The following is a 24,453-nucleotide window of genomic DNA, read 5'->3' on the forward strand; positions in this document are numbered from 1 at the left end:
CCGGGGGACCGGTGTTCCCACAGCACCTGCCCCGCATGACCTCCGGCCGTTTCCGGCGCAGGAGGAGGATGTGGGCGATGAGCGGGGCGCTGCGGCCCTGGGTTCTAATCTTGACGCGGTCCCCGGGAGCCCGGACCTACGCTGGGGGCGGGAGCGTCTCCTACACGCAGGGCCAGAGCCCAGAGCCTCGGACGCGCGAGTACTTTTACTATGTGGATCATCAGGGCCAGGTGGGCGGGGGCGTGGTCTTTACAGTAAGGCAACCCGGCCTCCCAGGTCGCTCTGGAAACACTAGGACGCGCGGCTATGGACCCCTATGGCCCCAAAGGGTTAGGCCCCCAGCGGGCAACGTCCCGCGCGTGGCCGCGCCCTGCGGGCTTTGCATCTCCCAGTCCTACGGCCCCCGCCGCCGCGCCTGATTTGGAAGCCCTGGCGGTAACATCCACCTTACACACAAGGAAGCAATTCAGAGAGCCTCTGCGGAGGAAGTGGCACATCTCACTAAAAACTAAAAGGGAGGAGGGAAGAGGCGCGGAAAGGGCATGCCAGCTCAGAGAATCTGTGCTTGAGGAAGTAAGGCGGGAGGTGGGGCGGGATAGATGTGGGGAGGTCGGCAGGGCTCCCAAATTTATCTTCCACGAGTCTCCCTGCACATGGTGTCCACAGACGAGCAAAGAAGCGGACATCAGCCCGGGCTTAGGCCCACCAGGGCCTTCTCGCCCTGGGACAGCTCTCCCGAGCTGCTACTCAAGGGCCACGGTCTGCTTCTCTGCAGCTTTTCCTGGACGACTCCAGAATGAAGAACTTCACCACATGCTTCAAAGGTACCGATGCTCCTTCCACCCCCACCTTCCCTCTTCCTTCGGGAAAGACTCTTAAGGGTTCGCGCTGCCCAAACTGCCAGCCGTCCTGCCCGCGTTAGGAGGCTGGCCGTACTGTGCTTAAAAGCTCCCTAACTAAAGTGAGGCCTGGGCGGCTGTCCGACAGCCGGCGCAAGCCCTTGGTGCAGCCCAGGGAGAGCCGCCTGCCTGGGGCAGTAGGGCCCAGGGGACTTGGGGTCTGGCGTGCTGAGCAGTCACGCCCTTTCCCCTTCCTCCCCACAGATCCGCAGTTCCTGGTCATGTTCTTCTCCCGCCTGAGACCCAACCGCAGCGGGCGCTACGAGGCCTCCTTCCCCTTCCTCTCGCTCTGCGGCAGGGAACGCAACTTCCTACGCTGCGAAGACCGGCCCGTGGTCTTCACGCACCTTCTGGCCGCGGGCCCCGCGCCCCAGCGCCTCTCCTACTGCGGCGGCGGCGAGGCCCTGGCTGTGCCCTTCGAGCCGGCGCGCTTGCTGCCTCTGGCCACGAATGGGCGTCTCTACCACCCAGCCCCGGAGCGCGCGGGCGGCGTGGGCCTGGTGCGATCGGCCCTGGCCTTCGAGCTCAGCGCTTGCTTCGAGTACGCGCCAGGCGCGCCCGAGCTGCCCTCGCACGTGCGCTGGCAGGGCCGCCGTTTCGCACTCACCATGGACCTGGCCCCGCTCCTGCTTGCTGCCACGCCGCCCTGAACCGCGGGCCAGCATCCGCTGGCACCCGCAGCGCCCCGGGCCGCCTCGCTGCGCACGCGCCACCCGGAGAGCGCGCCGGGCGAGTGCGCGTGCGCGGCGAAGGTGCGCCGCGGCCCCGCCCCACCGGCGCTGTCCGAGGTGGCGCCGCGGACCGAGTCCCGACGCCGGCAGGGGCGGGGTCTCTGGGGCCCTACTCCCTCCACACACCCCCGGCCTGGGGCGTTTTCATCCTGTGGTCTGCCCCGCGCTCGCGACGGCGGATCGGGGCGGCCGGGCGGGAGGCGCGGGGGCTCCAGTGCGCGAGCCCGAGCGGCGCCCGCCCCTCCCCCGCCGGGTGCTGCTCTGTGGGCCGGGGTTCGGCGGGGGAGCCGCGCCGCGGGAGCGTCAGGTGAGGGGGCGCCCGGCCCAAGGTCAGCGGGCGTGGGGCGGGATCAGGGCCCATCCTGGCTCTGTCTCTGTCGACTACCGAGAAGGGCGTGCGACTTAACGGGGACCACGCCCTGCCCTGAACCTGCCCTGGACAGACCGCGCCGAAGGGGATGCAGGGGATGCAGGGGGCCCATCGGGCCTCGCACTGCGGAGAAGAGCGAAGCAGGGCTTCCTCCATTATCCCTTCACTCACCCCTCCTCGCACAGATGGGCCCCCTGGAGACTGACAGCTGTTGCCAAATCCAGTATGTTACACCCCACCTCCTACCCAGTCAGATTAGGAGGGTTTCCGCTGGGTTAAAGTATTTCTGAGCTAGCCTCCCCTGCTCTTCCTGCTTGAGTCCTCAACCATGCCCAGGCCAGCTCTTCCACACGTATCAGCATCTAGGGGGTGTCCACGTGAGCAGCAATCCTCTTAAGTCCTTAAGAAGAGGCCAAGAATCTTCTCTGAGAGGCCTTGCCGCTGAAAGCTGGGTGGGCACTCTAGGCCAGCCCTTTTGCTGAGGGAAGTGGGTCCCAGGGGCTAAGAATGCTCCCCAACTTCTTGGGGTTCACACACATTCTGAGACACCTGGGAATTGCTTCTGCCTAGACCAAAGCAATTACATTAAAACTTTCACTGTGCCTGCTTCTCTTCAGTAATTTTAAATAACCATGTGAGTTAAATTTAGAGCAAGATTTAAATAAACACCAAGGCCACTTGGTAACTTTCCAGAGGACACACTCTTCCTAGTAGACCTGGTGAACAGGCAGGTGTTCAGAGCAGAGACCATTTGAAGTGGAGGCTAGCTGATGGCACACCTCAGCCCCACCATCCAACTGGACTCATTGTGCTTTGAACTGGACTCATTGTGCCTTGAAGGAGACTCAGGTCTTCTCTTTCCAGGATCACAGCTGCATGTGTATAAACCCCAAAACAAAACACTACACACTCCTTCAAAGTCCAGGAGATCTCTGAGCACAGAACCTACTTGGCAAACTACACTAGAAACTCAGTTGGTGACCCAAGGTTCCTTCTTTCACAGCCCAGTCATCCCAAGGACCCACCTACCCCCAAAGATGGATGCATCTTTCTAGGAGTCAGCATGGAGAACACAGGCCCCACAGCTGAACTGGCTTTCCTATTTGCCTCATCCTCCAATTCCCTAGCAAGTTCCATGAGAAAAAGCTCTAATTATAGCTAAGCTGTTCTACCCACTCCCACCCCAAGTAGGGCAGGGCCAGAGCCTGGACAAGAGTATGCCTCCATTTTCCTGGGGCTGCTGCTCCCCTCACCCCCCCCCCCCGCCCCTGCCCCCCTCGGAGACCAGTTGTGCCCGTGTCCTCAAGTCACAACAGGAAAATCCGAGTGTTAGGGACACAGCATGAGTTCTAGGGATAAAAATGACAAGAGTAAATTCTAGATCAAAATTAGGTGAGGACAAGGACAAACACTAGCAGCAGGGAGACTTGTGCCCTGTCCTGAGGTTATGCAAAGGACCCCTGATCTGGGCTCTGTATCTTGAGGTCTCATGCCAGTGCTCAAGAGTGAGTTCATGCACACCAGGGGATGTGTCTGCTCAGAGCCTTCCCTTCTAGTCCATGCTTTGGTGACTGACCCTGAACTCTACCCATGGGTTCCCAAGCCCATGGCAGCCTCGTGCACCTAAGCTCCAAGGAGTGGCTGGATGTTGGGTTGTAGAGGGCACTTTAGTCCATGTGTCCACGTGCATGAGCAGGAAACCTTTCAGTACCAGGCAGATGGGGGATGGGGAGAGAAAAGTGTTGGGGTGGCATAGGCTTCCCTCCTGCGGCCTGTGTGTGGCGAGACTCTGAAGACAAGAGAAATTCTAAATTGAAACCTGATGCTCCAGATCTTTGACTTTTTTTTTTTAAAGCTTTTTATAAAGGAAAGCAATGAAATTTTATTTTACTACGTTCTTAAACCTATTTCAAGCTTCAAAACTCAGACACCGTGTGTGCCTCCATTCATGCTTTTCCCTGGCTCTCAAATGTTAGGGACAGGCCTGCCAACCTGTGTTTCAGGAGTTGCATCCCATCGGGGCCAGACTGTAGAGAGGCTGCTGGAAAGGCTGCAGGTTTGTGGCCTGCAGCCGGTCCCGCGGGAGATGGCCCCAGGGGCGCCTGCACTGCTGCTATTGTCGCTGCTGTCACTGCCGGGTCTCCCGCCTCGCGCTGCCGCCTGCCCCGCCGCCTGCCGCTGCTACAGCGCCACGGTGGAGTGCGGTGCTCTGCGACTGCGCGTGGTCCCTCCTGGAATCCCACCCGGGACGCAGGTGGGCACCGCGTGGGGCTGCCGGGCTGCGGACAAGGGGTGCCAGCGAAACGGAGGGACGGGTGTGTGAGTCTCCCCGTGGGTGAATGGGGCGCTCTAGGGAAAAGAAAGACCCCTTCAGAGGGGTAAACGCCGTCTCTCCCTCCGACACAGACGCTGTTCCTGCAGGACAATAGCATCGCGCGCTTGGAGCCCGGCATCCTGGCGCCCCTTGCCTCCCTGCGCCATCTCTACCTGCACAACAACAGCCTACACGCCCTGGAGTCGGGCGCCTTCCGCGCGCAGTCGCGCCTGCTGGAACTGGCGCTCACTGGCAACCGGCTGCGCGGCTTGCGCGTAGGCGCTTTCGCAGGCCTGGCCCAACTGCGCGTGCTCTACCTAGCTGGGAACCAGCTGGTACAGCTGCTGGATTTCACTTTTCTACACTTGCAGGTGAGGTGGGAGGAGTGTGCAAGAAGGGTAGAGGTCCTCCTGCACTGCCACCTGCCCTACCGGGCTGGAGTAGTGAAGGGGAAAAAAGGCAGCCCAGGCTAGTCTGGTAAGAAGGGGACCTGTCCCCCAGGGCCCTTTTCTCTGATGATCTGTCCCTGCTTCAGCGACTGCAGGAGCTACACCTGCAGGACAACAGCATTGAGCTGCTGGAGGACCAGGCTCTGGCTGGGCTCTCCTCACTGGCACTGCTGGACCTCAGCAGGAACCAGCTGGGCACCATCAGCCGGGAGGCCCTGCAGCCACTGGCCAGCCTGCAGGTCCTGCGCCTCACAGGTAACTTTCTGGGGGCAAGGGGCTCTCATGCAAAGGCAGCTTCCTTGGCCACAGTGGTGGCACTAGGCAGCCAGCTGTGGAGAGGGATCCAGTGGCAGCCCTGGGTGAGGGAGTGGGGGGTGGGCAGCACTACCTACCCACAGCCATGACAGAAAGCTGCTAGGAACACGAGTAGAGTCATAGCTGCCTAAGGGAGACAGAACATGTACAAGGCCCTGAACAAACCAGACAGAGCTGAGCAGCTTCCACATTTCTGAGCCAGGAGAGGGCCTGCAGGAAAAAACTGGAAACATGACCAAGACTGGGGACATTCCCTCCAGACAGCTCCTGAAGACAAAGCTGGCAGGATGTGCAAGGTCTTAGTGCTGGTGGGATGTCTATGTGGACACAGAGGTTCCCCTCAAATAGCATAACTTGTGGCAGGGAGAGACGCCAGGAACAAGAGCTTTCTCAGAGACTGGTGAAATGAATTGGACATGCATCACAGAATGGAGTTTGGGGTGGGTGTGTGGGGGGGGTGAGTGGGTGCTGCCCACACTAAGGAGCCCCCTGACAGAGGTGGCAGGGGTCCCCCACGGTGTTAGGTAAGGGGCTCCTGCTCTTGCCAACAACCCCAACCGCACAGGCTGTGTTCCAGAGCCACCCCTGAGCTACATGCCTGCTGCTGCTCCGCCTACAGAGAACCCATGGCGCTGTGACTGTGCCCTGCATTGGCTGGGAGCCTGGATCAAGGAGGGAGGCCAGCGACTACTCAGCTCCAGGGACAAGAAGATCCTGTGTGCAGAGCCCCCGCGCCTGGCACTTCAGAGTCTTCTGGAAGTATCTGGAAGTAGCCTCATCTGCATCCCACCGTCTGTGCACGTGGAGCCGCTGGAGGTGACAGCCAACCTGGGTGAGGACCTGCGGGTGGCCTGCCAGGCTTCAGGCTACCCGCAGCCCCTGGTGACCTGGAGAAAGGTGGCGCAGCCTCGCGAGGGTGCGCTTCGCGCCCAGGCCCAGCCGGAAGTTGGGTGGCGGGGCCCAGGAGGTCTCGGGGCCTCCGACACCGGCAGCGGCATGCTCTTCCTCACCAACATTACCCTGGCCCATGCCGGAAAGTACGAGTGTGAGGCCTCCAACGCCGGCGGCGCCGCCCGCGTTCCCTTCCAGCTCTTGGTCAACGTGTCCCGGCAGCAGCAGCTGGCGCCCGCGCCGCCCCCGGCCGGCGGCCCAGTCAGCCATGAGCCCCTGCCTGAGACGGGCAGCATGGCCTTCCGTGCCCTTGGCCTGGCCACACAGACGGCCATCGCGGCTGCCATCGCGCTCCTGGCGCTCACGGCTCTGTTACTGGCGACCATGATCTGCCGCCGGCGGCGCAGGCGTAAAAAGGCGCCGGGGCCTTCAGGGGAGGGAGCGCTCTTCGTCAACGACTACTCAGACGGGCCCTGCACCTTCGCGCAGCTCGAGGAGCTCCGCGACGAGCGGGGCCACGAGATGTTCGTCATCGACCGCTCCAAGCCGCTCTTCGCCGAGAGCGCGGCGGAAGCGGCCGAAGCCCCTGGAGTCGCGCAGGGACTTCCACTGCAGCCCCCCTCCGCCTACGAGATCCACTGCTGAGGGGCCGGGCGCGGGCTGATGACGTGGGTACCGCGGATTGGCCGGCCCGAGTCACCCGCGAATGCCCCAGCGTGGTCAGTAAAGGGTGGAAGCTGCGCAGTGTAGCGAGCTGTGTATGCGGGTTTAGGGACCCGGGCTGGGGGGGGGCGGGGCGGGAGCACCTGCGGACCCCTGCAAATGAAAAGTCCTGGGACGCGAATGGGGGGTGCCCGGGGATAGGCTCCCAACAACCTACTGAGACCCTCCAGAAATGATTCCCCCACTCCCCAAATTAACCCAACCTCCAGCTCTGCGGGTCTGCCTCTGGTCCCACTGCCCTTTGGAGACCTGGACCTCTGAAATGTGGGAGAGGGTGACAGATTGTGGAAATCCCAAGAAAAACGAAGGGGCAGCAAACCAAAGACATGGTCCCCAGTGACCAGGCTGGGGATGACAGGACAGGAGATGAATCACTCTAACCAATTAAGACAGAAAAAAGTCACAGATTTAAGTTCTAAGCACACTGCACGTTTGTACCTTTAAGACACCTTCTGGCACCAAAACCCAGAGAAGGTAAGAGGCCCCAAAGCGCCTAGGAGCCCAACCCTCCGTGAAGTAGGCCCTTGTCCCAACTTCCAACCCAGAGCAATCTGCTCTTGGGGAGGGCCTAGAGGAAAACATCATCTCTCAGCTTGAAGACCCCAGGACACTGAAGGGCAGCTAAGTGCCGCCAAACCAAGCAGGGCCATGTAGGCCTGGAATCCAGCCCTCGGGCCCACAGATGGTCAGCCAGCCAGGGGAGCAGGTGCAGAACAAACTGCACACGGTGCTGCAGAAAGCATGGGGAGGCTCAAGGCGAGCCCTGGAGCAAAGAAATGAGAGGCCACTGCCATTGTGTCAGGCCTCCACAGGGTTCCAGGATAGGCTCTGCCTACCCAAGGGGCAAGGGGCCTCCAGCAGCCCTGGACCCCGGGACAGTCTCTCACCCAGAGCTTAGAGGTCACAGGCTGAAGTAGTCTGCAGCCAGGCGCCCGTAGATGTCTGTGGTCCAGAGCACATGCGCACGGCCTGAGGCCAGTAGCAACTGGTGCAACTCGGCCTCCACGCGAGCAAACTTCTCCTCATTGATGGAGGCTTCCAGGAGGACAGAGGCAGGCGGTGGCCAGGGCAGGCCCTCATAGCAGTCCACAGGGAAAGGGTGCACCACTGTGCGCAGCTCAGCCTGCACCACTGAGTCCCGCAGTAGCTCCCTGAGCCCTGCCACGGACAGCGGGTTGCCATAGAGGCCGAGGTAGCGGAGGCTGGCGCAACGAGTCAGCACAGGGAGCGTGGCCAGCAGCTGGGTATCAGCAAGCTGGCACTCGGTCAGCTCGAGGTGCAACAGTGTGGCTGCTGCTGCCTGCAACAGACCCTGGAAGGGCTCCAGTTGGCTCCCAGACAGGTCGTTGCCACTCAGGTCCAACTTCTTGAGGTGGACAGCATGGGAGCTCCGTGCCAGAAAACGCAGGTCCTCGGGCAGCAGGGCACAGAAGGCTAGCTCCAGGCTCTCCAGGGGGCTCTGCAGGGTGCTGAGGTCGGGTTGGGGAGGGGGGGACACAGGGGGTCACAAATAGGCAGAGCCAGGGGAGGGTCTGTGGAGGGGAAGGGAGAGGTAGGGCCATAGTAGGGTCCACTCACCTGAGCAGCTGGTCCAGCCGCCCTGAGAGGAGAGAGGAGCCCATGCTGAGCTCCCGCAGACAGGTGAAGCGGCCCATCTGGGCCAGAAAGTAGCGGAAGTTATCCTCACCGTCCACGGAGGGCTGCCGAGAGTCCCCATGCACATAGTGCAGCCGCAGGCTGGCCAGGTGCTGGAAGCGGGCCACGTGTGGGATGATGACGGACAGGCCACGCAGGCCCAAGTTGTTGAAGCGCAGGTCCACGCGGCGCAGGCAGCCTGCATCCAGAAGCTGCAGCAGGGCCACTGTATTGCGCATGGGCAGGTCCTCAGCCCGCAGGTCCCGACAGCAGAGCCGCAGCGGGCTGCCTACGCTACTGCGGAGTGCCTCCCGCAAGAATGCATAGGAAGCCCGGTTCACCCGCAGGTCCACACGCACCTCCACAGGAACAGGGGCCAGGCCAGGCTCTGCAGTCCTGCCCTGCTGCTGTTCGATGCACGTGCGGGCCACAGCTGCCGTGCAATCCCACATGCTCATGGTGCCAGGGTCCTGCTCCACGCCGTCATCCAGGAGGCCCGTCATATCCAGCACCCGCAGCGCATGCTTCCTGGGAGCATGGGTGGGCTGAGACAGGAGACAAGGGGACAGAGCCCACACCCACTCCCAGCCACCTTGGGACAGAAGCAACATGCCTATTTCTGCACTGAGCTCTTGTACCAGCCTGGAACCTCTTGGGGGGACCCACTCTGCATCCCCCCACCAGGCCTGAAGGTCCCTCCAGTGAGCCCATACCTGCAGAGGGTCTGTGTGCCAGGCTCAGTCTCTGGGGTGTGGAGCCGGGCAGTCAGGCCCAGGATCACGGCTTGCATGCTCTCTGTGCTGGGCCGCTCCTGCAGCAAGGCCCGGCTGCAGTGGGCACACTCCTGCAGCAGCTGCTGGAAGCTGAGCAGCGGGAAAGGCCAAGTGTGCACCAGCTCACGCAGCACTACCGTCTTCTTGTCCATGAAGGCCACTTTGAACAACAAGGGGAAGAGCTCTCGCGGCAGCAGGGGCAGGGCCTGGCAGGCAGCAGACTGGCACTGGAGCACCTGCCGTGTGCTCAGGAACACGAGGGTGTGCATGGCGCTAGGCCAGGCAGGAGGTCACCTGCAGGGAAGTGCCCTTCAGTGGGGAGGACAAGCTCCAGCCCCACCCCCTCCATGCTGGTAGTGGGAAAGCTCAGCCTGGTGCTTGGCACAGAGCAGAGAACCATGGCTCTGATGAGCAAGTGCTAGATACTTCACAATAGGCTGAAAAAAGGAGAAAGGAGAACAAGGCCACCCCCCATCCTGGCCCCCGAGAAGCAGGGGGGCCTCTCTAGGGAGATAAAGCCACCAAGCAGCATATAAACAGCATGGCACCAGAGATGACTAGCCTGTGTAGCTGTGCTTTTGATGGCTGCTGCTCTGCAGGGCACACCATCTGTTTTTCAGACCTTCCAAAGCCACTTATCAAGAGATCCTCCCCTTCTTAAAAAGCCAACCCCCACCTGCCACCCTCCCACCCCTGGCCAAGCACTAGAGGGATGAGATAATCCCAGGGGCTGGAAGGTACATCATAGCACCCTCTCTCAGCCGCCTCACAAGCTCCTGCAGGCTGCCCTTGGATTCTGCACAGCACAGCAAAGAGAAGTTGAAACTACAGATACAGTTTAATAAACAGTAGGACAAGTAGAACGGACCAGAATCCAGTGAACTCTGAGTCTGAAGAGCTAGAGTAACCCAAGCCCTCAACATGTACTAACTACTATCTTCCAGGAGCACTGTTAGACATGGAGACCCCTGGAGATTTACAGAGAGAAAGAATGCCTCACCCATCGGTGTCCTTGGCATCTGTGTAAATGTCTCTCTTCCCTGGAGAATCATGTTAAGAGGACAAGTATCAAACCCATGGGATTCAAAGACCCCAAACTAGGGGCCTTTCTTGAGATACGTAGAGGCAGCTGTCAAAGGTATATCCAAGCTGACAAGGAGCACAAAAGAGATGCCTGAGGCCACAAGGTACCTGCGTGACAGCTCTGCTGCTGACTTACTGTGTGCCAGGCACCTCATCCTCAAAACTGCCTCCAGGCCACTTCCCTGAAAATGTTAGGAAACTAAGACCTAGGCCTTGGCAGACAAAGTTCCCGGGTAACGAGCTTGGGAAGGGTGGCAGCCTGGCCCCCAGAGCCCCAGCTCTTGCGGACCTCATACACAAGTCCTTAGGGCGCTGGTTCCTGAGAAGCCCGGGACGTCAACCCTCGGTCTCTCTCTGCCTGAGGATAAATCTCGCGAGGACGATTCATACCTCGCTGTGAGAGGACAGACCAACCGAGCACCTGTCATGAGAGAAAAGGAAAGCAGCCAGTGTGGTCACTATGGGAGGAGTCTCGGCGTGGTGGCCACCGCCCCCTCCCACCGGCCCACGACTCCAGCGTTTCCCTGAAGACGCCCCCGCACGGCTCCTCCGGGCGTTCAGCGGCGGGAGCCCGTCAGTTCGACGCCCTCCGTCTCTCCGGCGATGCTCGAAGACGGAGCATCGTCCCCCAAGACCCGAGGCCGATCAGCCCGGCACCCGACTCGGGTCTTCCCCTTCCCTCAGCTGCCCCGCCCGGGTTTCCGCCCCCGCCCCCGCCTCCGGTGCGGCGCCGCCCCGAGTGCCCGCACGCTCCTTGTGCGGCCAGGCAGAGAAGGAGCCACAAGCCGCAGTGCTCCCTCCCCAGAAGGCAGCCCGCGCTCACCCGGACCCAAGCAGCCGCCACCGCCGCCGGCCCCGCCTCGCTGTACGTCGCGCTCCGTCTGCGCCGTCGCGCGCCGCGATGACGTAAACGCACCTCATTGGCTGCTGCAGCAGGGCCCCGTAGATTGGCTGCCCCAGCCCAAGGTGTTACGCCTCCAACGCTGCCGAGCGTCCCCATTGGCTGGCGGCCGGCATCGCCCTCTAGGCGGGAGATTCGCGGGGCGCCAAGCTTCCGGCGACCATGGAGCGGCTGCGGGACGTGCGGGAGCGGCTGCAGGCGTGGGAGCGCGCGTTTCGGCGGCAGAGCGGGCGGCGGCCGGGCAAGGTGCGGACTGCCCGTGGGCGGGGGGCTGAGGGCACGGCATCCGCCTGACGCGTTCCCTTTACAGGAAGACGTGGAAGCGGCGCCCGAGGAGACCCGCGGTGAGCCCGCGGGCGCGGGACGGAGGGAGTGGCCAAGGCCGTGGGCCGGGGGCGGGAGGCCTCCACGCCCCTTTCCAGGGGAATCCTGACTCCTTAACTCCAATCCCCCGACCCCGCTCTCAGCGCTGTACCGAGAGTACCGCTCCCTGAAGAAAGCACTGGGCCAGGCCGGCGGCGTCGAGCCTCACAGCTCGGGGCAATCGCTTCCCGCCGCGGCCGAGCAGGTACCTGGGCTCGACATCCCAACCTCTGGGTCAGCATTCTGTGTGCCGGAGCCGGGAGGAGTCGTGACCCAACTTCTGTAGGGCACAGAGCTCAGCGGGAGCTGGGGGCAGAGGGGGAAGTGTGAGAGCGTGGAGGAAGGACAGCCCCTCCTTGGGTTTCTCGGGGGTGGAGACATCTCTGTTCCCCCTCACACACCAGCTTCTCCGTGGTTTAGGTCTCTACTGTCTCCTGCAGATGTTGGAACCCAGTTGCTGGGGGAACCACTTGAATCGGGCTGCGACCCAGAGTCCCCATCCTCCCTCAAGGTGGAGCCCTCAGGAGTCTGCGCAGGACTATGGGAAGAGGCTTAAGGCCAACCTAAAGGGCAGTCTGCAGGTGAGGGATGAGGGCCCAGTAGACAGTGCATCCAGCCTGGGTCCAGAGCTGCAGGTGGCCCCAGGCAGAATTACCAGATACCCATCCCTGTCGAGTGTCTTACAGGTAGTCACATGCTCACCTGTGTGCACACAACCAGCACAACTCCACAGAGGAGCTCCAGATCAGCCTCTACCCTCAGCTTCCTTTATGTCCCAACCTTTTGCCTCTCACCTTACCCAGCTGTTACAGGTGGGCCTCCAGCATGAATGAGTCTGTAGCACCCCAAGGGCCTGAGTTCCTGCTTGCTTGTCTCCCTCCCAGGCTAGGTCAACCCTGGGCCGGATACCCCGGCTTGCACAAAGATCCTCCTCCAAGATCCCTTCACCGGAGCAACCAGGCACAGCAGCTGCCCCCATCTCTCCAGAAAATGTCAATCAGGTGCTCCCTCAGCCTCCCAGGCCCCAGCTGAGGCCAGGCCGGCTCCAGCAGCTGAGGGCATCCCTGAGCCTGCGACTGGGCTCCCTCGACCCTGAGTGGCTGCAGCGGTGTCACAACAGGACCCCAGATTTTCTGGAGGTTTCCAGGACCTGCCAGCCTGGCCTGGGTGCAGAGGATTCACAGCTTCTGACTCCAGCTGCTGCATCTGTCCTTAGCCTCAGCGCTGGTCCTGAGGTGCCTTTGCAGGGCCCAGAGGCTCCAGCCCTACCAGCAGCTGGTGTCAGTGCAGGGAAGTGTCAGCCTGGTGACCGTCAAGGCAAGAAGCAGAGACAGAGTGGGGAGCTGGAGGGAAGCCTTGCACAGACCCAGCAGGGCACCGACCAAGCAGGACCCCTGCCTGAGGGAGCTGGGGCTGCAGGGCCTGGAGAAGACTGTCCAGAGCAGCCTGTGAAGACACAGCCCCCAGGCAGGACCCCAGCCTCCAGGTATCACTGCTCTAACCTCCCAGCAGGGCTGCCCTCAGTTGAGCCAGTGTAGGGAGGGCTGTGGGCACTGCCGACCTGTGCATTTCTTCCAGATCTGCTGTGCAGGACAGGGGGAACTATGTGCGGCTCAACATGAAGCAGCGACACTATGTGCGGGGCCGGGCCCTGCGGGGCAGGCTCCTTCGCAAGCAGGTGAGGAGGTGGTACCGAGTTCTCCCCCAACCTGTCCTGCTGCTTGCCCTGTGACCCTTCTTTGTGTCCCCAACCAGGCATGGAAGCAGAAGTGGCAGAAAAAAGAGGAGTGTTTTGGGGGTGGTCAGCCCAGAGGCCCAGCTCAGGATTCTTGCTCCCAGCATGGGCAGCTCAGCCACTGGGCGTCCCGATGCTCTCAGCCTGGTGAGGCCTCTGCCCTGGATGCCAGCTTGCTTACAGGGGTGTTGTGCTCTTTGGGGAGGCAATTCTGGCTCAGGCAAAGGCCCTACTGACTCCCTGCTTCTGGTCCAGAACCTGTCCTGGCACCTCAGAAGGAGGATGTCAAGGTGGATGGCACACAGACCCAGCCCACATTACAGGAAGCATCCCTGAGGACAGGTGCAGCCTGCTGCCAACTCTCTGGTGAGTGAAGAGGTGAAGGAGAGGCTGTAGCAAGTTGCTTTCTTGGTACTATGACGCCAGACCAGCCCAGGGCTCCCTTCTATGCTGTTCATCTGTTCTCAGCAGGTGAAGAAGACCCTGAGCCTGGGGCACCTGAGCTGTTGGTGCCCACGGGGCCATCTGTGTCCAGGATGCCCTGTCCACCTCTTTCCATGCCTCCACTCTACCCACCGGGGCCCTCGGGTCAGGTGGCAGGTCAGCAGATGCCTAACAGCCCAGGCCTGGACGGAAGGGTTAGGACGACTCAGAGCCAAGCTGACTGACACCTGTGTCCACAGACACGCCGGCTGAGGTGTTTCAGGCCCTGGAGCAACTGGGTCACCACGCCTTCTACCCTGGGCAGGAGCCTGTCATCATGCGGATCCTGTCTGGTGAGCTGGCGGGCAGGAGCGTGGTGGGGCTGAGGCCGGGCTGCAAGACAGCTGCCTTGACTCTAGATCACACCAGGTATGTCCACCCTGCTGGTGTTGCCCACGGGGGCTGGCAAGTCCCTGTGCTACCAGCTCCCAGCGCTGCTCTACTTCCGGCGAAGCCCCTGTCTCACCCTGGTCATCTCTCCTCTCACGTCACTCATGGATGACCAGGTAGGTGGACAGTACCCACGGACACATGCCAAAGACAAGGACCGGTATTCATGGCTCTGCTGACCCACTTGGGCTGCTGTTTCTTGCCCCACCCCCACCCCAGAGCTGCAAGTTATCAGGCCCTTTCCACTCTGTCCAGTGTCGGCAATGGCCCAAAGGCACAAGGACATAGCTGCTTAGACCCAGTCCCACCCACCAGAGGAGCAGCTTGGTAGGAGCAGCCCCACTGAGATCTGTCCCCAGTGCGCCTCAGTCAAGGCCCACGGGTGGCTCTGGCCTCTCTTCCCCAAAGGGCCTGGAGGGGAGCCAGCAATAGTTGTCAGGTAAAACCACCCTGGAAGGGCTTTGGGAAAGGGCCAGGGCCATGCAACAGGCTGTGCTCCTGTACCTGCAGCTTTCTGGCCTGCCCCCTGGCTTGAAGGGGGCCTGCATTCACTCAGGGATGACCAAGAAGCAGCGGGACTCTGCCCTGCAGAAGGTGAGGGGGCCTCCCAGGGCCAGACGGGCGGAGCAGTGGGTGGAGCTGGGTGCCGTTGCTGACCAGTGGGCCTCCTCAGGCTCGTGCGGCCCGCGTGCAGGTGCTGATGCTGTCCCCAGAGGCGCTGGTTGGGCCCGGGGCCAGCACCCTCCTCTCTCAGCTGCCGCCGGTCGCCTTTGCCTGCCTCGATGAGGCCCACTGTCTCTCTCAGTGGTCCCACAACTTCCGGCCCTGTTACTTGCGTGTCTGTCAGGTGAGCCTGGGCGGGTAGGGCAATGTACAGGGGTGGGGCAGGTAGGCGCAGCTGGCTCACCGCCCCCTCACAGACGCTGCGGGACCAGATGGGCGTCCACTGCTTCCTGGGCCTTACAGCCACGGCCACACGCAGCACTGCCCTCGACGTGGCCTGGCACCTGGGCGTGACCGAGGAGTCTGTGCTCAGAGGACCAGCTACCATTCCTGCCAACCTGCACCTCTCTGTGTCCTCGGACAGGGACCCGGACCAGGTAAGGGTACGTGCGTGGGCCTGGCACCAGCCCTGCCTCCCAGCTCTCTGCAGTGACGCTTGTCCCCACAGGCGCTGGTGACTCTGCTGCAGAGTGACCGTTTCCGGGCTCTGGACTCCATCATCATCTACTGCCACAGGCGAGAGGACACAGAGCGTGTCGCCGCCCTGCTGCGCACCTGCCTGCGCGAGGCCCGGGATCCAGGGCCCCATGGTGAGGCAGAGGCAGGCCTGCGCCCCGCAGACGTGTCCCGGGCATGCGCCCCACCTGACCACCCTATGTCTTCTCTGCAGGCAGAGCGCTGGAGGCCGTGGCCGAGGCCTACCACGCTGGCCTGTGCAGCCGAGATCGGCGACGGGTGCAGCGGGCCTTCATGGAGGGCCGGCTGCGTGTGGTGGTGGCCACAGTGGCCTTCGGGATGGGGCTGGACCGGCCGGACGTGCGGGCTGTGTTGCACCTGGGGCTGCCCCCCAGCTTTGAGAACTACGTGCAGGCGGTGGGCCGCGCAGGGCGTGACGGGCAGCCGGCACACTGCCACCTCTTTCTCCGGCCTCAGGTGGGTGCCCACCCTACCCCCTACAGTTCCCCCAACCCCGCCCGGGGCTGTGCCCTACGTTCACACCACTCTGCCCCAGGGCCAGGACCTGCGGGAGCTACGCAGACACGTGCATGCCAACGCTGTGGATTTCTTCGCTGTGAAGAGGCTGGTGCAGCGTGTGTTCCCTCCCTGCTCTTGTGCCCAGCAGCCCCCAGAGCAGGAGGGTGGCAGGAGCAAGGAAGAGTGCTTGGCCGGGGCCCCTGTAGCTGCGAGTGCCCAGGATCCTGGCCAGCCCAGCGTCCCACACACCCCCCGGTGCCCAGGCCATGAGCGGGTGCTCCCAGTGCAGCCAACTGTGCAGGCCCTGGATATGCCGGAGGAGGGTGAGGAGCAGGGGCATGCGCGGCGGGGCTGGGGGTCCCACAGGCCCCGAGTGAGCTCCGCTCTTCCCGCAGCCATCGAGACGCTGCTGTGCTACCTGGAGCTGCACCCACGGCGCTGGCTGAAGCTGGTGGCACCCACCTATGCCCGCTGCCACCTGCGCTGGCCTGGGGGCCCCACCCAGCTCCAGGCCCTGGCCCGCAGGTGAGCACACATCCCACCCCAGCTGTCAATGGGGACAGAGAACAGGGCTGCCAATCACACGCCGCCCCCCTGGCACAGGTGTCCCCCACTGGCTCTGTGCTTGGCCAAGCAGCACCCCGACACGAAGGGGGGATGCAGTTCTGTGGAGTTGGATCTGGTCAAGCTGGCGGACTCCATGGGCTGGGAGCTGGGCCCTGTGCGGCGAGCTCTCCTCCAACTGCAGTGGGACCCAGAGCCCGAGACAGGTGCACCCACCCCCAGCCCCGTTTGCCACCCGCTCTCCGCCCCTCCGCCAGTTTCTGACATCCTATCTGGCAGGTGTGCCCCAGGGCACTGGGGTGCTGGTGGAGTTCAGAGAGATGGCCTTCCACCTGTACAGCCCGGGGGACCTGACAGCCCAGGAGAGGGACCAGATCTGCGACTTCCTACACAGCCGTGTGCAGGCCCGAGAACGAGAGGCCCTGGCCCACCTGCACCACACCTTCCGGGCTTTTCACAGGTGCAGGTGGAGGTGGGCAGGGCATGGGCCACCCCACCCTGCCCCTAGGCAGGCCCCTCTGACAGGCTCTCCCCTCCACAGCGTGGCCTTCCCCAGCTGCGGGCCATGCCTGGAGCAGCCCGACTGGGAGCGCAGCAGCAGGCTCAAGGCCTTGCTCAGTCACTACTTTGAAGAAGAGTCAGAACAGCCGGGGGGCCTGGGGACAGAGGATGACCCCGAGCTGGGACAGGACAGGGTGAGTGTCAGGGCCTGGAGGGGTGGCTGCAGAGGATGCGCCCGTCTGCGGGCACACACATGCCTCCTGCTGGCACCACAACAAGCCATGCACAACACTGAGCCGTGCAGAAGAGCGAGCAGTGGAAGCCGGGCTGGCCTGACTGTCCCCCCCCCGCCACAGCTCCAGGACTGGGAAGACCAGATCCGCCGGGACATACGCCAGCTCCTGTCCTCCTGGCCAGAGCAGCGGTTCTCAGGCAGGGCTGTGGCCCGCGTCTTCCACGGCATCGGTGCATACCTGGGAGGCCTAGCCCTGAGGGAGTTGGGGGCTGGGGGCACACCTGGCCCAGAGTCCTCAGCCACATCTCCTCCCCTTCCAGGGAGCCCCTGCTATCCAGCCCAGGTGTTTGGGCGGGATCGGCGCTTCTGGAGGAAGTACCTGCACCTGAGCTTCCCTGTCCTCATGCACCTGGCCACGCAGGAGCTCCTGCTGTGGGGCCGCTGACCACCCTGCTGCAGAGGACCCAGTACCCCCGTGTCCCAGACAGGGGCCTAAGTGGGGCTGCAAGGCCACAGCATGGGGGAGTCGAGTGTAGTGGGTCCTCAGGGTAAAGATAGAGGGGGATGCAGTGATCAGGACAGTGGCACACCACCCCAAACACAGCCCGCCACCAGGAGCATGGGGGCAGAGAGGCCCCAAAGTGCAGAATAAAAGTTGCTCGAGTTGTTTTTAGGATCCTTCCTTCCACCGGGAACCCCACAGTCTGGGGATGACTCTGCACAGTACTTGTCCCAAAAGCACACTCCACTTTATGAGTTAAGCCTTTTAGCTCAGGCCAGGGCGCTGGGTGCAAAGCCCAGGTACAGCATGGGGGTGGCTGAGAGAGCTAAGAAGAGAGAGAAGCAGAGGCGTGGCCCCAGGCTATCAGCCAGGGCTCCTGCCAGCGTGCCCACCAGCAGCTTCCCCAGCAGCTCCAGAGTGGCCAGGAGACTGTAGTGTGTGGCCTGCGGGTTGGACAGAGAATGTCATGTCAGGACCTGCTTGGACTCCAGGCCCACAGCCCCCCATGCTGCAGCCATGTTTCTTACCTGCAGGGCACTGGGTGCCAGCTGACTGCAGCGCATCATCATGGTGAAGGTGGTGGTTGTGACCAAGCCCCCCAGGAGGTGCTGCAGACACAGGCTCAGCAGGGCTGCCCCTGGGAGGGTGAGAGTCAGCAGGGCCCAGGACCCCAGGCTCCTCCCCGCTGTGGCCCACCCCTCACCTCTCAGGACTGTGCCAGGGACGGGGTTGGCTCTGGGGCTGTTCAGTTGAAAGAGCAGGGCCATCTGGTAGGTCAGGCCCCCAAGACGGAACCAAAGCACTGACCTCAGGAGGGGCAGTGGCTGCCTGAGGGGGAGACAGGGCAGGTCAGAGGGCACAGGGAAGGAGAGGGGAGCAGGTGGGCAGGGTGCGCTGAGGGGGGCTCACCAATGCCTGGCCAGCAGGACCCCACCCAGGGATGAGCCAGCAATGGAGCAGAGCACAGCACCCACACCGTTCCACAGCCCCAGCTCTGGGGTGGAGATGCCGCTGTCCAGCAAGAGCAGTGGGAACAGGCTGCTGGCACCCTGCTCACCTGTGGAAAGAAAGTCAGTAGGGGCAGCCTACCCTGCTTCTCCACCTCAGCTTCAGGCTCCCCCAGCCCTGCCTCTGCTGGGCCGCAGACAGCTGGGGCAAGGCTTTCGCTAAATTCAGGGTCAGCACGAAGCAGCTCAGAGAGGCCTGAAGGGGTGTGGCTGGGACTAGACCTGCAGAGGACAGGAAACAAGGCCCAGCCACAGTCAGGGTGGGCTCCAGCCCTCAGATCAGACCCTACAGAGGGAAGGCAGTCCCACGCCAGTTCTTGGGGACCCACCTGTGCTACTGCCTGACTCACCCAGCTTGTAAGTGAGCACGAAGCCCGCTGTCCACAGGGTCCCAGGCACGGCCAGCAAGTCCTGCTGAAGGCGCAGGCTGGGGCGGGGGTTCGCTGAGGGCGGGGGTACGGGCAGCTGTCGCAGGGCGGGCGCCACCCAGGCCAAGGCCGCAGCCAGCCAGTAGGTGGCGGCCAGGAGCAGGAAGAGCAGCGTCCAGGAGAGCGCGGGAAGGAGGGCCAGCAGCCCGCCGCTGGCCAGCGCGGCCCCCAGCTTGTAAGCAACCACCTGGACGGTATTGCCAGGCCCCAGCTCGGCTGGCTCCAGGAGCCTCACGGCCAGCATGTCCAGGGCCACGTCCTGCACGGCCGCAGCTAGATTCAGCAGCAGGAGCAGCGCCGCCACCGGGACAGGCAGTGCGGCCCCGCCGGCGCCGGCAGGAGGCAGGGTTGCCAGCAGCCCACACACCAGGCCCAGGGCAGCCGTGCTGAGCGCCAGCCAGCCCCTTGGGGAGCCCCACGTGTCTACCAGCGGGGCCCAAACGAGCTTGAACAGCCACGGCGCATACAGCGCCCTGGCCAGCCCCACGCGCGTCAGGGAAAGGCCGCGGGCGCGCAGCAGCACGGGCAGCAGGCCTGACTGCAGGCCGTAGGGCAGGCCCTGCACCAGGTAGAGACCAGCCAGGGGCAGCAGCTTCCCGCGCATGGCCATGGCCAGGGGACGCGGCCCTGGGGCGGGGGCTGCCTTCAGGACCAGACTGGGGAAGGATGAGGGGTCCCACTCAGAGCAGGGGCAGGGCTGTTCCCAGGGTGGGGGTCCGGTCCGTCCAGTCGCGATGGGGTTAGGGGTCACACAGCGGCATGACTGGGGCTGGGTCAGGGGTGGCCAAGCTGGCATCCGCGAACGCGCCTTCAGGTCCCGCGGGCTCAGGCCCCCGAGGAGCTGGACGTCTCGGTTGCGGGGTTGGGTAGCCCTCGCGCGCCACAGCGCAGCCCGGAAACGAGGCGGCCATAGAGGACGCGGGCGGGCTAGAGCGCCGACAGCCCGCGCGCGCCCCTGGTGGCCGACTGGCTTCGAACGTCGGAATCCGGGACCCATCCAGGGCCCTCCCCGGCCGTCTGATCCGCTCCCAGACGCCCCTCAGTCTCCGGAAGTGCCGCAGGTGTCCTACCTGGGGCCTGGTGGCTGCCGGTTCCGCTGGGTCGCCTACGGCCCCACAGAGTAGCTGTCCTCTCAAGCCTCCACTGTCGGCTGCTGCTTCCTTGGCTCCGGTGCCCCTCAGCTCCCTGAGAGCGTGTTCTCAGCGCCCTCTGCAGGCCGGTGGCTGAAGAGGGTCGTGGGAAAGGCCTGAGCCCCGTTCATCCCAGGACGCATCCGGCTGCTGCCCCAAAGGCCCTCGTGTCCAGTGAGGAGGCCCCGAGAGCCTGTCTAGGCTCCAGCTGACCTCAGCAAGGAGGTGGTCCCCGCCTCCCAAGGGGAAACCCGAGCCTGAGCGCGGGGTCTCACAAAGCCTCTCCGGCCCAGAGCTGTGCTGATGCCTGAGGACACCTGAGGCCCAGGGGAGTGAGGAGTGAAGCTTGCACTGTGGCTAAGAACCCCCTCCCGAGCTGAGCTGGGACCTTGGCCAGTAGTCTCCCCACGCCTGTGGATCTCTGAAGCCAGCCATCCGGTAAACCAACTCATAGGCACTTGAGCCAAGACCCTTGGTCAGCTACCGAGGCCACGTGGAATGAGTTTCCTGTCATTTCTAGGCATTTGGGTGGCCCAGGTTTCTTCTTCTGTGAAATGGGATCTAAAGTGCCCACCGCAGAGGACGCACAAGTGACAGTAGGTGCTTGTCCTTGAGGGCCGGTGCCCCAAACCTGCCCCAGCTCTGGGCGGGGGTGGGGGGGGGCCTCCTTTCTGTTTTCCAGCCCAAGGACTGCATTTGCACGGGGATGTCACACACTACACACACAGCATGACAAAGGTGACCATGTGCCCTTCCTCCCCCCACTCCTTAGCCGACATTGCGCCTCCTGCAGCTGTCAAGAGCCAGAAACGCTGTCACCTGCTCCGTTTGGAAAACCAAGACACCCTCCTTGCCCTCTCAAGGTCGCTCGGTTTCCCTCTGCCACCTCTGCCAGTTCCCATCTAGCCAACTCCATCCTGTAAGAATGTTCCTCAGGAAGCCCTCCTTGACCATCGCCCCCTGGCCCCCAGGCCTGCACAGAATCCATACAGACAGGCAGTCAAGAGTGGACAAGGCTGTGAAGGTGCACACAGGTGTGCACGCAGCCTCCAAGCAGCCCGGCCAGCCCATTGCTTTATTAGGGCCTGTGGAGGGGCAGGGGCTCGGCCACACAGCCAGCAGGAGCAAGTCCAGAGGCCCCAAGGCAGAGTGCCCTCAGTCGGAGGTCGTCCCTACTGGCCAGCCCTGGCCTCTGACGGGTCCTCAGGAGTACTCGCGGGTGAACTTAGCATGGAACTGGCTCAGCTTCTCCAGCAGGGGCCGCAACTTCTCCATGGGGGGCAGAATAGTCATCCTGAAAGGAGGAAGAAAGTAAGCCAATGCGGTGGGGGTCGAGGGGAGGGGCTGCGCCAGCAGGGCCTCACCGAAAGTGGTAGGTGCCCTCCCGTTGTCCGAAGCCACTCCCAGGCACCACGCAGATGCCAGTCTCCTCTAGGAGGCGCAGGCAGAAGAACATGTCGGGAGCCAGGCCCAGCTCCTGGGGGTTCGGGAGGAGGATGGGAGGGGACGCTCAGGGAGGACGGTCAGGGAGGACGTCCCCGGCCCCGCGGGCCCTGCCCAGCCTTACGTCGGACCTGAGCGCGCTGCACCGCACGCGGGGGCAGCTCCATGCGCGGGAAGGAATACATAGCGCCCTGCACCGGGTTGCAGCGGATGCCGGGAGCTTCGTTGAAGACCTGCTCCGTGAGCTTGGCCTTGGCAGCCAGCTCAGCCAGCACCGCCCGCCTCTCCTGCTGCCGAGGGGGTAGGGTTGGTCAAGCCAGGCCGGGGCGAGGCGCCGCGACGCCCGCGGCCCCGCCCACTCACCGCCTGGAACCGCGCGAAGGAGGGATCGGAGGGCAACGGCGGGCTGACAGCCACGTCGAGCAGGACCTGGCCCGAGGTGGGCGGGCACAGCCGCACGCTCCGCAGCTTCTGCATCTGCTGCTTCACCGCGGCGTCCATATTCACCACTTCCACGTAGCCGCCGCGGAAGCCGCACCTGCGAGGCGAAGGCGGGCGTCAAGGCAGGGCTGGCTAGGAGGGGCCAGCCTGGCGGCGACGAGAGCCCAGCCGTCGCCCAGGTTCTGGGCCCTGCCCGCCCAGCCCGCACGCACTCGCCCATGAAGCCCTTGGAGATCGAGTGGAAGGAGGCGAGCTCCTGTCGCGCCGCGTACGGCGGCCCCATCTCCGTGAGCACCTTCTTGAACGAGTGGAACTGCGAGCCTTCGGCATACACGTTGTCTTGGTACACCTGAATGGGAGGCGGGGAGACAGCAAGCCGTGTCACCCTGGCGCGCGCCGCGCCCGCCGCCCCCTCCCCGCGGGCGCCCAGCCAGCACCTCATCGGCCAATAGGAAAAGCCTCTCCTCAAAGGCGAAGCGGATCACGTCCTCGATGCACGCGCGTGTCTGCACCTGCCCTGGGGCGCGGGGGTGCGACAGGTCCGGGGTCAGCCGAGGGGGCGCTCTGCTCTGCGCAGGGCGGCGGGAGGAGGGAAAGGGTGACCCAGACGCGGCGGACAGGGGTGCCTGTTCAGGCCGGGGCGGCAGGGCGGGGACGGGTGGGGACGCGCACCGGTGGGGTTCCCGGGGTTGATGACGCAGAGCGCACGGGGGCGGCAGTGGTCACGCGCCTGGCGCAGCGCGCGCCGCAGCTCGGCCACGTCGAGCGCCCAGGCACGCTCCTCATCCAGGTAGTAGTCCACCTGCACCGCGTTGAACTCGGCCAGCGCGGCGGAGTAGAGTGGATACTGAGGGGTGGGGATAAGCACGCCCGTGCGCGTGCGACCCTCGCCGGTTACCAGCAACTTCAGCACCGTCTGCGGGCGGGATGGGAGGTGGCGTTGGCAGACCCTCCCGGCTGCGCACTAGGAGCGGCGGTGGCTTCCCGCACTGGCCCCGGCCTACCACAATGGCATCGCTGGCCCCCGTGGACAGGAAGATGTTATTGGGGTCGGCGGGAATGCCTCCATCGCGCCGCTCGATGTACCGCGCCACGTCCTCGCGGATCATCTGGACGCCAGCGCTGATGCTGTAGGCCCCTGAGCGGGGGACGAGGCAGGACGGCCGGGGTGGGACAAGTGAGGTCCCCTCGCTGCCCTCGTGAGAAGGCCCGTCTTCTTCCAGGGGCGGGCCCACCCCTCTCCCGGGACAGCCTCCCTCCAGCTCCTGCTCACCACCCCTCCCCCGGGCTTGGGCGGGTTCTGGCGCTCACCCAGGCTGTGGCCCCCACACGCCTGCAAGATGCGCTCCGCCCTCCTCTTGGCGTCGTCAGGGAAGTCAGGGCTGTTCAGGAGATCGGGGTGGACGCAGAGGGCCAGGACCTGGGAGGAGTGAGTGCTGGGGCCAGGGTCCACGGGCTGATGGGGGGAGGGTGCAGAGCAGTGCTGAGCCTCACCTGGCGCGGGAAGGTGATAGGGATCTGCCCCATGGCCTGTGCGTCCCCAATGTTAGCGCGAATGACCTCGGTGAAGGGCTTCTTTACGCCCTGGAGGGAGGAGGGGAGCACAGTGAGGGGGGAGCTTATCACTCCCACAGGCCTTGTCTCCTAAGGCGGGGGGTTGGGGGGGCACAGGACCGACCAGGGCCCTCTCACCAGGCCCCGGGGGCGCGGGGGTTGGGGGACCAGCCTGGGCCCCTCTTGTCAGGCCCCAGGGGTTGGGGGTTGGGGGACAGGGGGTACCATCTGGGGTCCTCTCGCCAGGCCCGGGGGTCAGGACAATACCTGGCGCAGCTCCTGCTCCAGCTCCAGTGCCCGCTGCACGATGGGGCCTCGCACTGCATACTCCACCCTCCGGACACAAGGATTCATGGAGTCCAGTGTCAGCACCTTCTCCTTCAGCCCATTTGCTGCCTCCTGGCTGTGCTCAACTGCCCTCAAGGCCATGACTCTGCTCAGATGGGCAGGAAGGAGGCTCAGGAGGCGGCAGGATCCAGAAGCGGGGATGAGGTCAGCTGGTCCAGGCTCGGTGGGCCAGGGCTGGGAAGGGGGAGCCTGGGAAGGGGGCGCCCTCTTGGCTGCAGCCTGCTGGCCCCACTGAGAGGACAGAAGAGGCTGAAGGAGCCGGGCTGCCAGGCCCCGCCCGTCTGGGCACAGTTCTGCCCTGGGAGCCACAGGGAGTGGGTGAGAAGGCAGGCGGGGCTTGGGGTGAGGCCCGGTGCCCGCCCAGCGTCCCCAGGACAGGGGACAGGAGACCCACATGGGGCAGGGACAGGCAGAAGGTGCCAGCAGCTCTGCAGGACGAGGCCTGGGGGCGGGGAGGGGGCTGAGAGCCCTGAGGGGTCCACAGAGCCGGGAGGGCTGGGCCCCCGAGCAAGTGGGAGTGAGGCCCGGGACCTCAGCATAGTTACCC

The 24,453-nt window shown here is 63.8% G+C and overlaps 6 protein-coding genes across 13 annotated transcripts; 3 read left to right on the forward strand and 3 right to left on the reverse strand.

The window, feature by feature from the left end:
• The first annotated feature begins 68 nt into the window (after positions 1-68).
• Positions 69-1,549, forward strand: C11H8orf82 (chromosome 11 C8orf82 homolog). Its single transcript, XM_068984023.1, has 3 exons — positions 69-230; positions 776-824; positions 1,104-1,549. The coding sequence occupies exons 1-3, from the start codon at positions 69-71 to the stop codon at positions 1,547-1,549; spliced, it is 657 nt and encodes a 218-aa protein (XP_068840124.1).
• Positions 1,550-1,869: 320 nt separating this feature from the next.
• On the forward strand, positions 1,870-6,614 carry LRRC24 (leucine rich repeat containing 24). 2 transcript variants are annotated; one of them, XM_068983951.1, is made up of 5 exons: positions 1,870-1,937; positions 4,004-4,254; positions 4,407-4,685; positions 4,850-5,018; positions 5,698-6,614. In XM_068983951.1, the coding sequence occupies exons 2-5, from the start codon at positions 4,087-4,089 to the stop codon at positions 6,612-6,614; spliced, it is 1,533 nt and encodes a 510-aa protein (XP_068840052.1). In that variant the 5' UTR covers positions 1,870-1,937; positions 4,004-4,086. The 2 variants fall into 2 exon arrangements, with proteins under 2 accessions (XP_068840052.1, XP_068840051.1); XM_068983950.1 differs by lacking the exon at positions 1,870-1,937 and having other exon boundaries at positions 3,414-4,254.
• A 562-nt stretch (positions 6,615-7,176) lies between these two features.
• On the reverse strand, positions 7,177-10,589 carry LRRC14 (leucine rich repeat containing 14). 2 transcript variants are annotated; one of them, XM_068983901.1, is made up of 4 exons: positions 10,473-10,589; positions 9,041-9,394; positions 8,271-8,855; positions 7,177-8,161 (listed from the first exon to the last, which is right to left on the reverse strand). In XM_068983901.1, the coding sequence occupies exons 2-4, from the start codon at positions 9,367-9,369 to the stop codon at positions 7,594-7,596; spliced, it is 1,482 nt and encodes a 493-aa protein (XP_068840002.1). In that variant the 5' UTR covers positions 9,370-9,394; positions 10,473-10,589; the 3' UTR covers positions 7,177-7,593. The 2 variants fall into 2 exon arrangements, with proteins under 2 accessions (XP_068840002.1, XP_068840003.1); XM_068983902.1 differs by lacking the exon at positions 10,473-10,589 and adding an exon at positions 10,101-10,210.
• Positions 10,590-11,246: 657 nt separating this feature from the next.
• RECQL4 (RecQ like helicase 4) lies at positions 11,247-17,498 on the forward strand. Of its 3 annotated transcripts, XM_068983355.1 has the most exons (23): positions 11,247-11,330; positions 11,395-11,428; positions 11,552-11,652; positions 11,888-12,028; positions 12,332-12,933; positions 13,026-13,125; positions 13,203-13,329; positions 13,438-13,548; positions 13,651-13,782; positions 13,866-13,958; positions 14,035-14,171; positions 14,566-14,649; positions 14,729-14,902; positions 14,976-15,155; positions 15,227-15,368; positions 15,449-15,711; positions 15,791-16,076; positions 16,149-16,278; positions 16,357-16,523; positions 16,597-16,777; positions 16,859-17,012; positions 17,175-17,283; positions 17,374-17,498. In XM_068983355.1, exons 1-23 carry the CDS (start codon positions 11,247-11,249, stop codon positions 17,496-17,498), a joined length of 3,657 nt encoding a protein of 1,218 aa, XP_068839456.1. The 3 variants fall into 3 exon arrangements, with proteins under 3 accessions (XP_068839456.1, XP_068839457.1, XP_068839458.1); XM_068983356.1 differs by lacking the exon at positions 13,438-13,548; XM_068983357.1 differs by lacking the exon at positions 13,438-13,548 and having other exon boundaries at positions 15,449-15,513.
• A 254-nt stretch (positions 17,499-17,752) lies between these two features.
• Positions 17,753-19,839, reverse strand: MFSD3 (major facilitator superfamily domain containing 3). Of its 4 annotated transcripts, none has more exons than XM_068983894.1 (5): positions 18,913-19,839; positions 18,465-18,612; positions 18,259-18,383; positions 18,083-18,192; positions 17,753-17,998 (listed from the first exon to the last, which is right to left on the reverse strand). In XM_068983894.1, the coding sequence occupies exons 1-5, from the start codon at positions 19,784-19,786 to the stop codon at positions 17,825-17,827; spliced, it is 1,431 nt and encodes a 476-aa protein (XP_068839995.1). In that variant the 5' UTR covers positions 19,787-19,839; the 3' UTR covers positions 17,753-17,824. The 4 variants fall into 4 exon arrangements, with proteins under 4 accessions (XP_068839995.1, XP_068839997.1, XP_068839996.1 ...); XM_068983896.1 differs by lacking the exon at positions 18,465-18,612 and adding an exon at positions 18,645-18,784 and having other exon boundaries at positions 17,800-17,998; XM_068983895.1 differs by lacking the exon at positions 18,465-18,612 and adding an exon at positions 18,645-18,784 and having other exon boundaries at positions 17,800-17,998; positions 18,892-19,839.
• Positions 19,840-21,323: 1,484 nt separating this feature from the next.
• Positions 21,324-23,987, reverse strand: GPT (glutamic--pyruvic transaminase). The gene is made up of 11 exons (XM_068983988.1): positions 23,826-23,987; positions 23,499-23,588; positions 23,316-23,424; positions 23,009-23,142; positions 22,677-22,920; positions 22,442-22,521; positions 22,217-22,353; positions 21,927-22,101; positions 21,695-21,850; positions 21,485-21,597; positions 21,324-21,414 (listed from the first exon to the last, which is right to left on the reverse strand). Exons 1-11 carry the CDS (start codon positions 23,985-23,987, stop codon positions 21,324-21,326), a joined length of 1,491 nt encoding a protein of 496 aa, XP_068840089.1.
• Between the last annotated feature and the right edge of the window lie 466 nt (positions 23,988-24,453).

The sequence above is a fragment of the Capricornis sumatraensis genome, chromosome 11 (genome assembly GCF_032405125.1).
Source record: "Capricornis sumatraensis isolate serow.1 chromosome 11, serow.2, whole genome shotgun sequence".
In the NCBI taxonomy this organism is placed as follows: Eukaryota; Metazoa; Chordata; class Mammalia; order Artiodactyla; family Bovidae; genus Capricornis; species Capricornis sumatraensis.

Coding starts and splice junctions, on each gene's coding strand:
- C11H8orf82 (XM_068984023.1), top strand. CDS start 69: ATGTGGGCGATGAGCGGGGCGCTGCGGCCCTGGGTTCTAATCTTGACG. Junction 231..775: donor ATGTGGATCATCAGGGCCAG/GTGGGCGGGGGC, acceptor GCTTCTCTGCAG/CTTTTCCTGGACGACTCCAG. Junction 825..1,103: donor CTTCACCACATGCTTCAAAG/GTACCGATGCTC, acceptor TCCTCCCCACAG/ATCCGCAGTTCCTGGTCATG.
- LRRC24 (XM_068983950.1), top strand. CDS start 3,823: ATGCTCCAGATCTTTGACTTTTTTTTTTTAAAGCTTTTTATAAAGGAA. Junction 4,686..4,849: donor TCACTTTTCTACACTTGCAG/GTGAGGTGGGAG, acceptor TCCCTGCTTCAG/CGACTGCAGGAGCTACACCT. Junction 5,019..5,697: donor GCAGGTCCTGCGCCTCACAG/GTAACTTTCTGG, acceptor CTCCGCCTACAG/AGAACCCATGGCGCTGTGAC.
- LRRC14 (XM_068983901.1), bottom strand. CDS start 9,369: ATGCACACCCTCGTGTTCCTGAGCACACGGCAGGTGCTCCAGTGCCAG. Junction 8,856..9,040: donor GGCACACAGACCCTCTGCAG/GTATGGGCTCAC, acceptor CCATGCTCCCAG/GAAGCATGCGCTGCGGGTGC. Junction 8,162..8,270: donor CGGCTGGACCAGCTGCTCAG/GTGAGTGGACCC, acceptor ACCCGACCTCAG/CACCCTGCAGAGCCCCCTGG.
- RECQL4 (XM_068983355.1), top strand. CDS start 11,247: ATGGAGCGGCTGCGGGACGTGCGGGAGCGGCTGCAGGCGTGGGAGCGC. Junction 16,279..16,356: donor CTCCAGGCCCTGGCCCGCAG/GTGAGCACACAT, acceptor CCCCTGGCACAG/GTGTCCCCCACTGGCTCTGT. Junction 17,284..17,373: donor CCGCGTCTTCCACGGCATCG/GTGCATACCTGG, acceptor CTCCCCTTCCAG/GGAGCCCCTGCTATCCAGCC.
- MFSD3 (XM_068983894.1), bottom strand. CDS start 19,786: ATGCCAGCTTGGCCACCCCTGACCCAGCCCCAGTCATGCCGCTGTGTG. Junction 18,193..18,258: donor CCCTGGCACAGTCCTGAGAG/GTGAGGGGTGGG, acceptor TCACCCTCCCAG/GGGCAGCCCTGCTGAGCCTG. Junction 17,999..18,082: donor TGGCACCCAGTGCCCTGCAG/GTAAGAAACATG, acceptor TCCAACCCGCAG/GCCACACACTACAGTCTCCT.
- GPT (XM_068983988.1), bottom strand. CDS start 23,987: ATGGCCTTGAGGGCAGTTGAGCACAGCCAGGAGGCAGCAAATGGGCTG. Junction 22,522..22,676: donor CAACCCCGGGAACCCCACCG/GTGCGCGTCCCC, acceptor CCCGCGCCCCAG/GGCAGGTGCAGACACGCGCG. Junction 22,102..22,216: donor TCCAAGGGCTTCATGGGCGA/GTGCGTGCGGGC, acceptor TTCGCCTCGCAG/GTGCGGCTTCCGCGGCGGCT.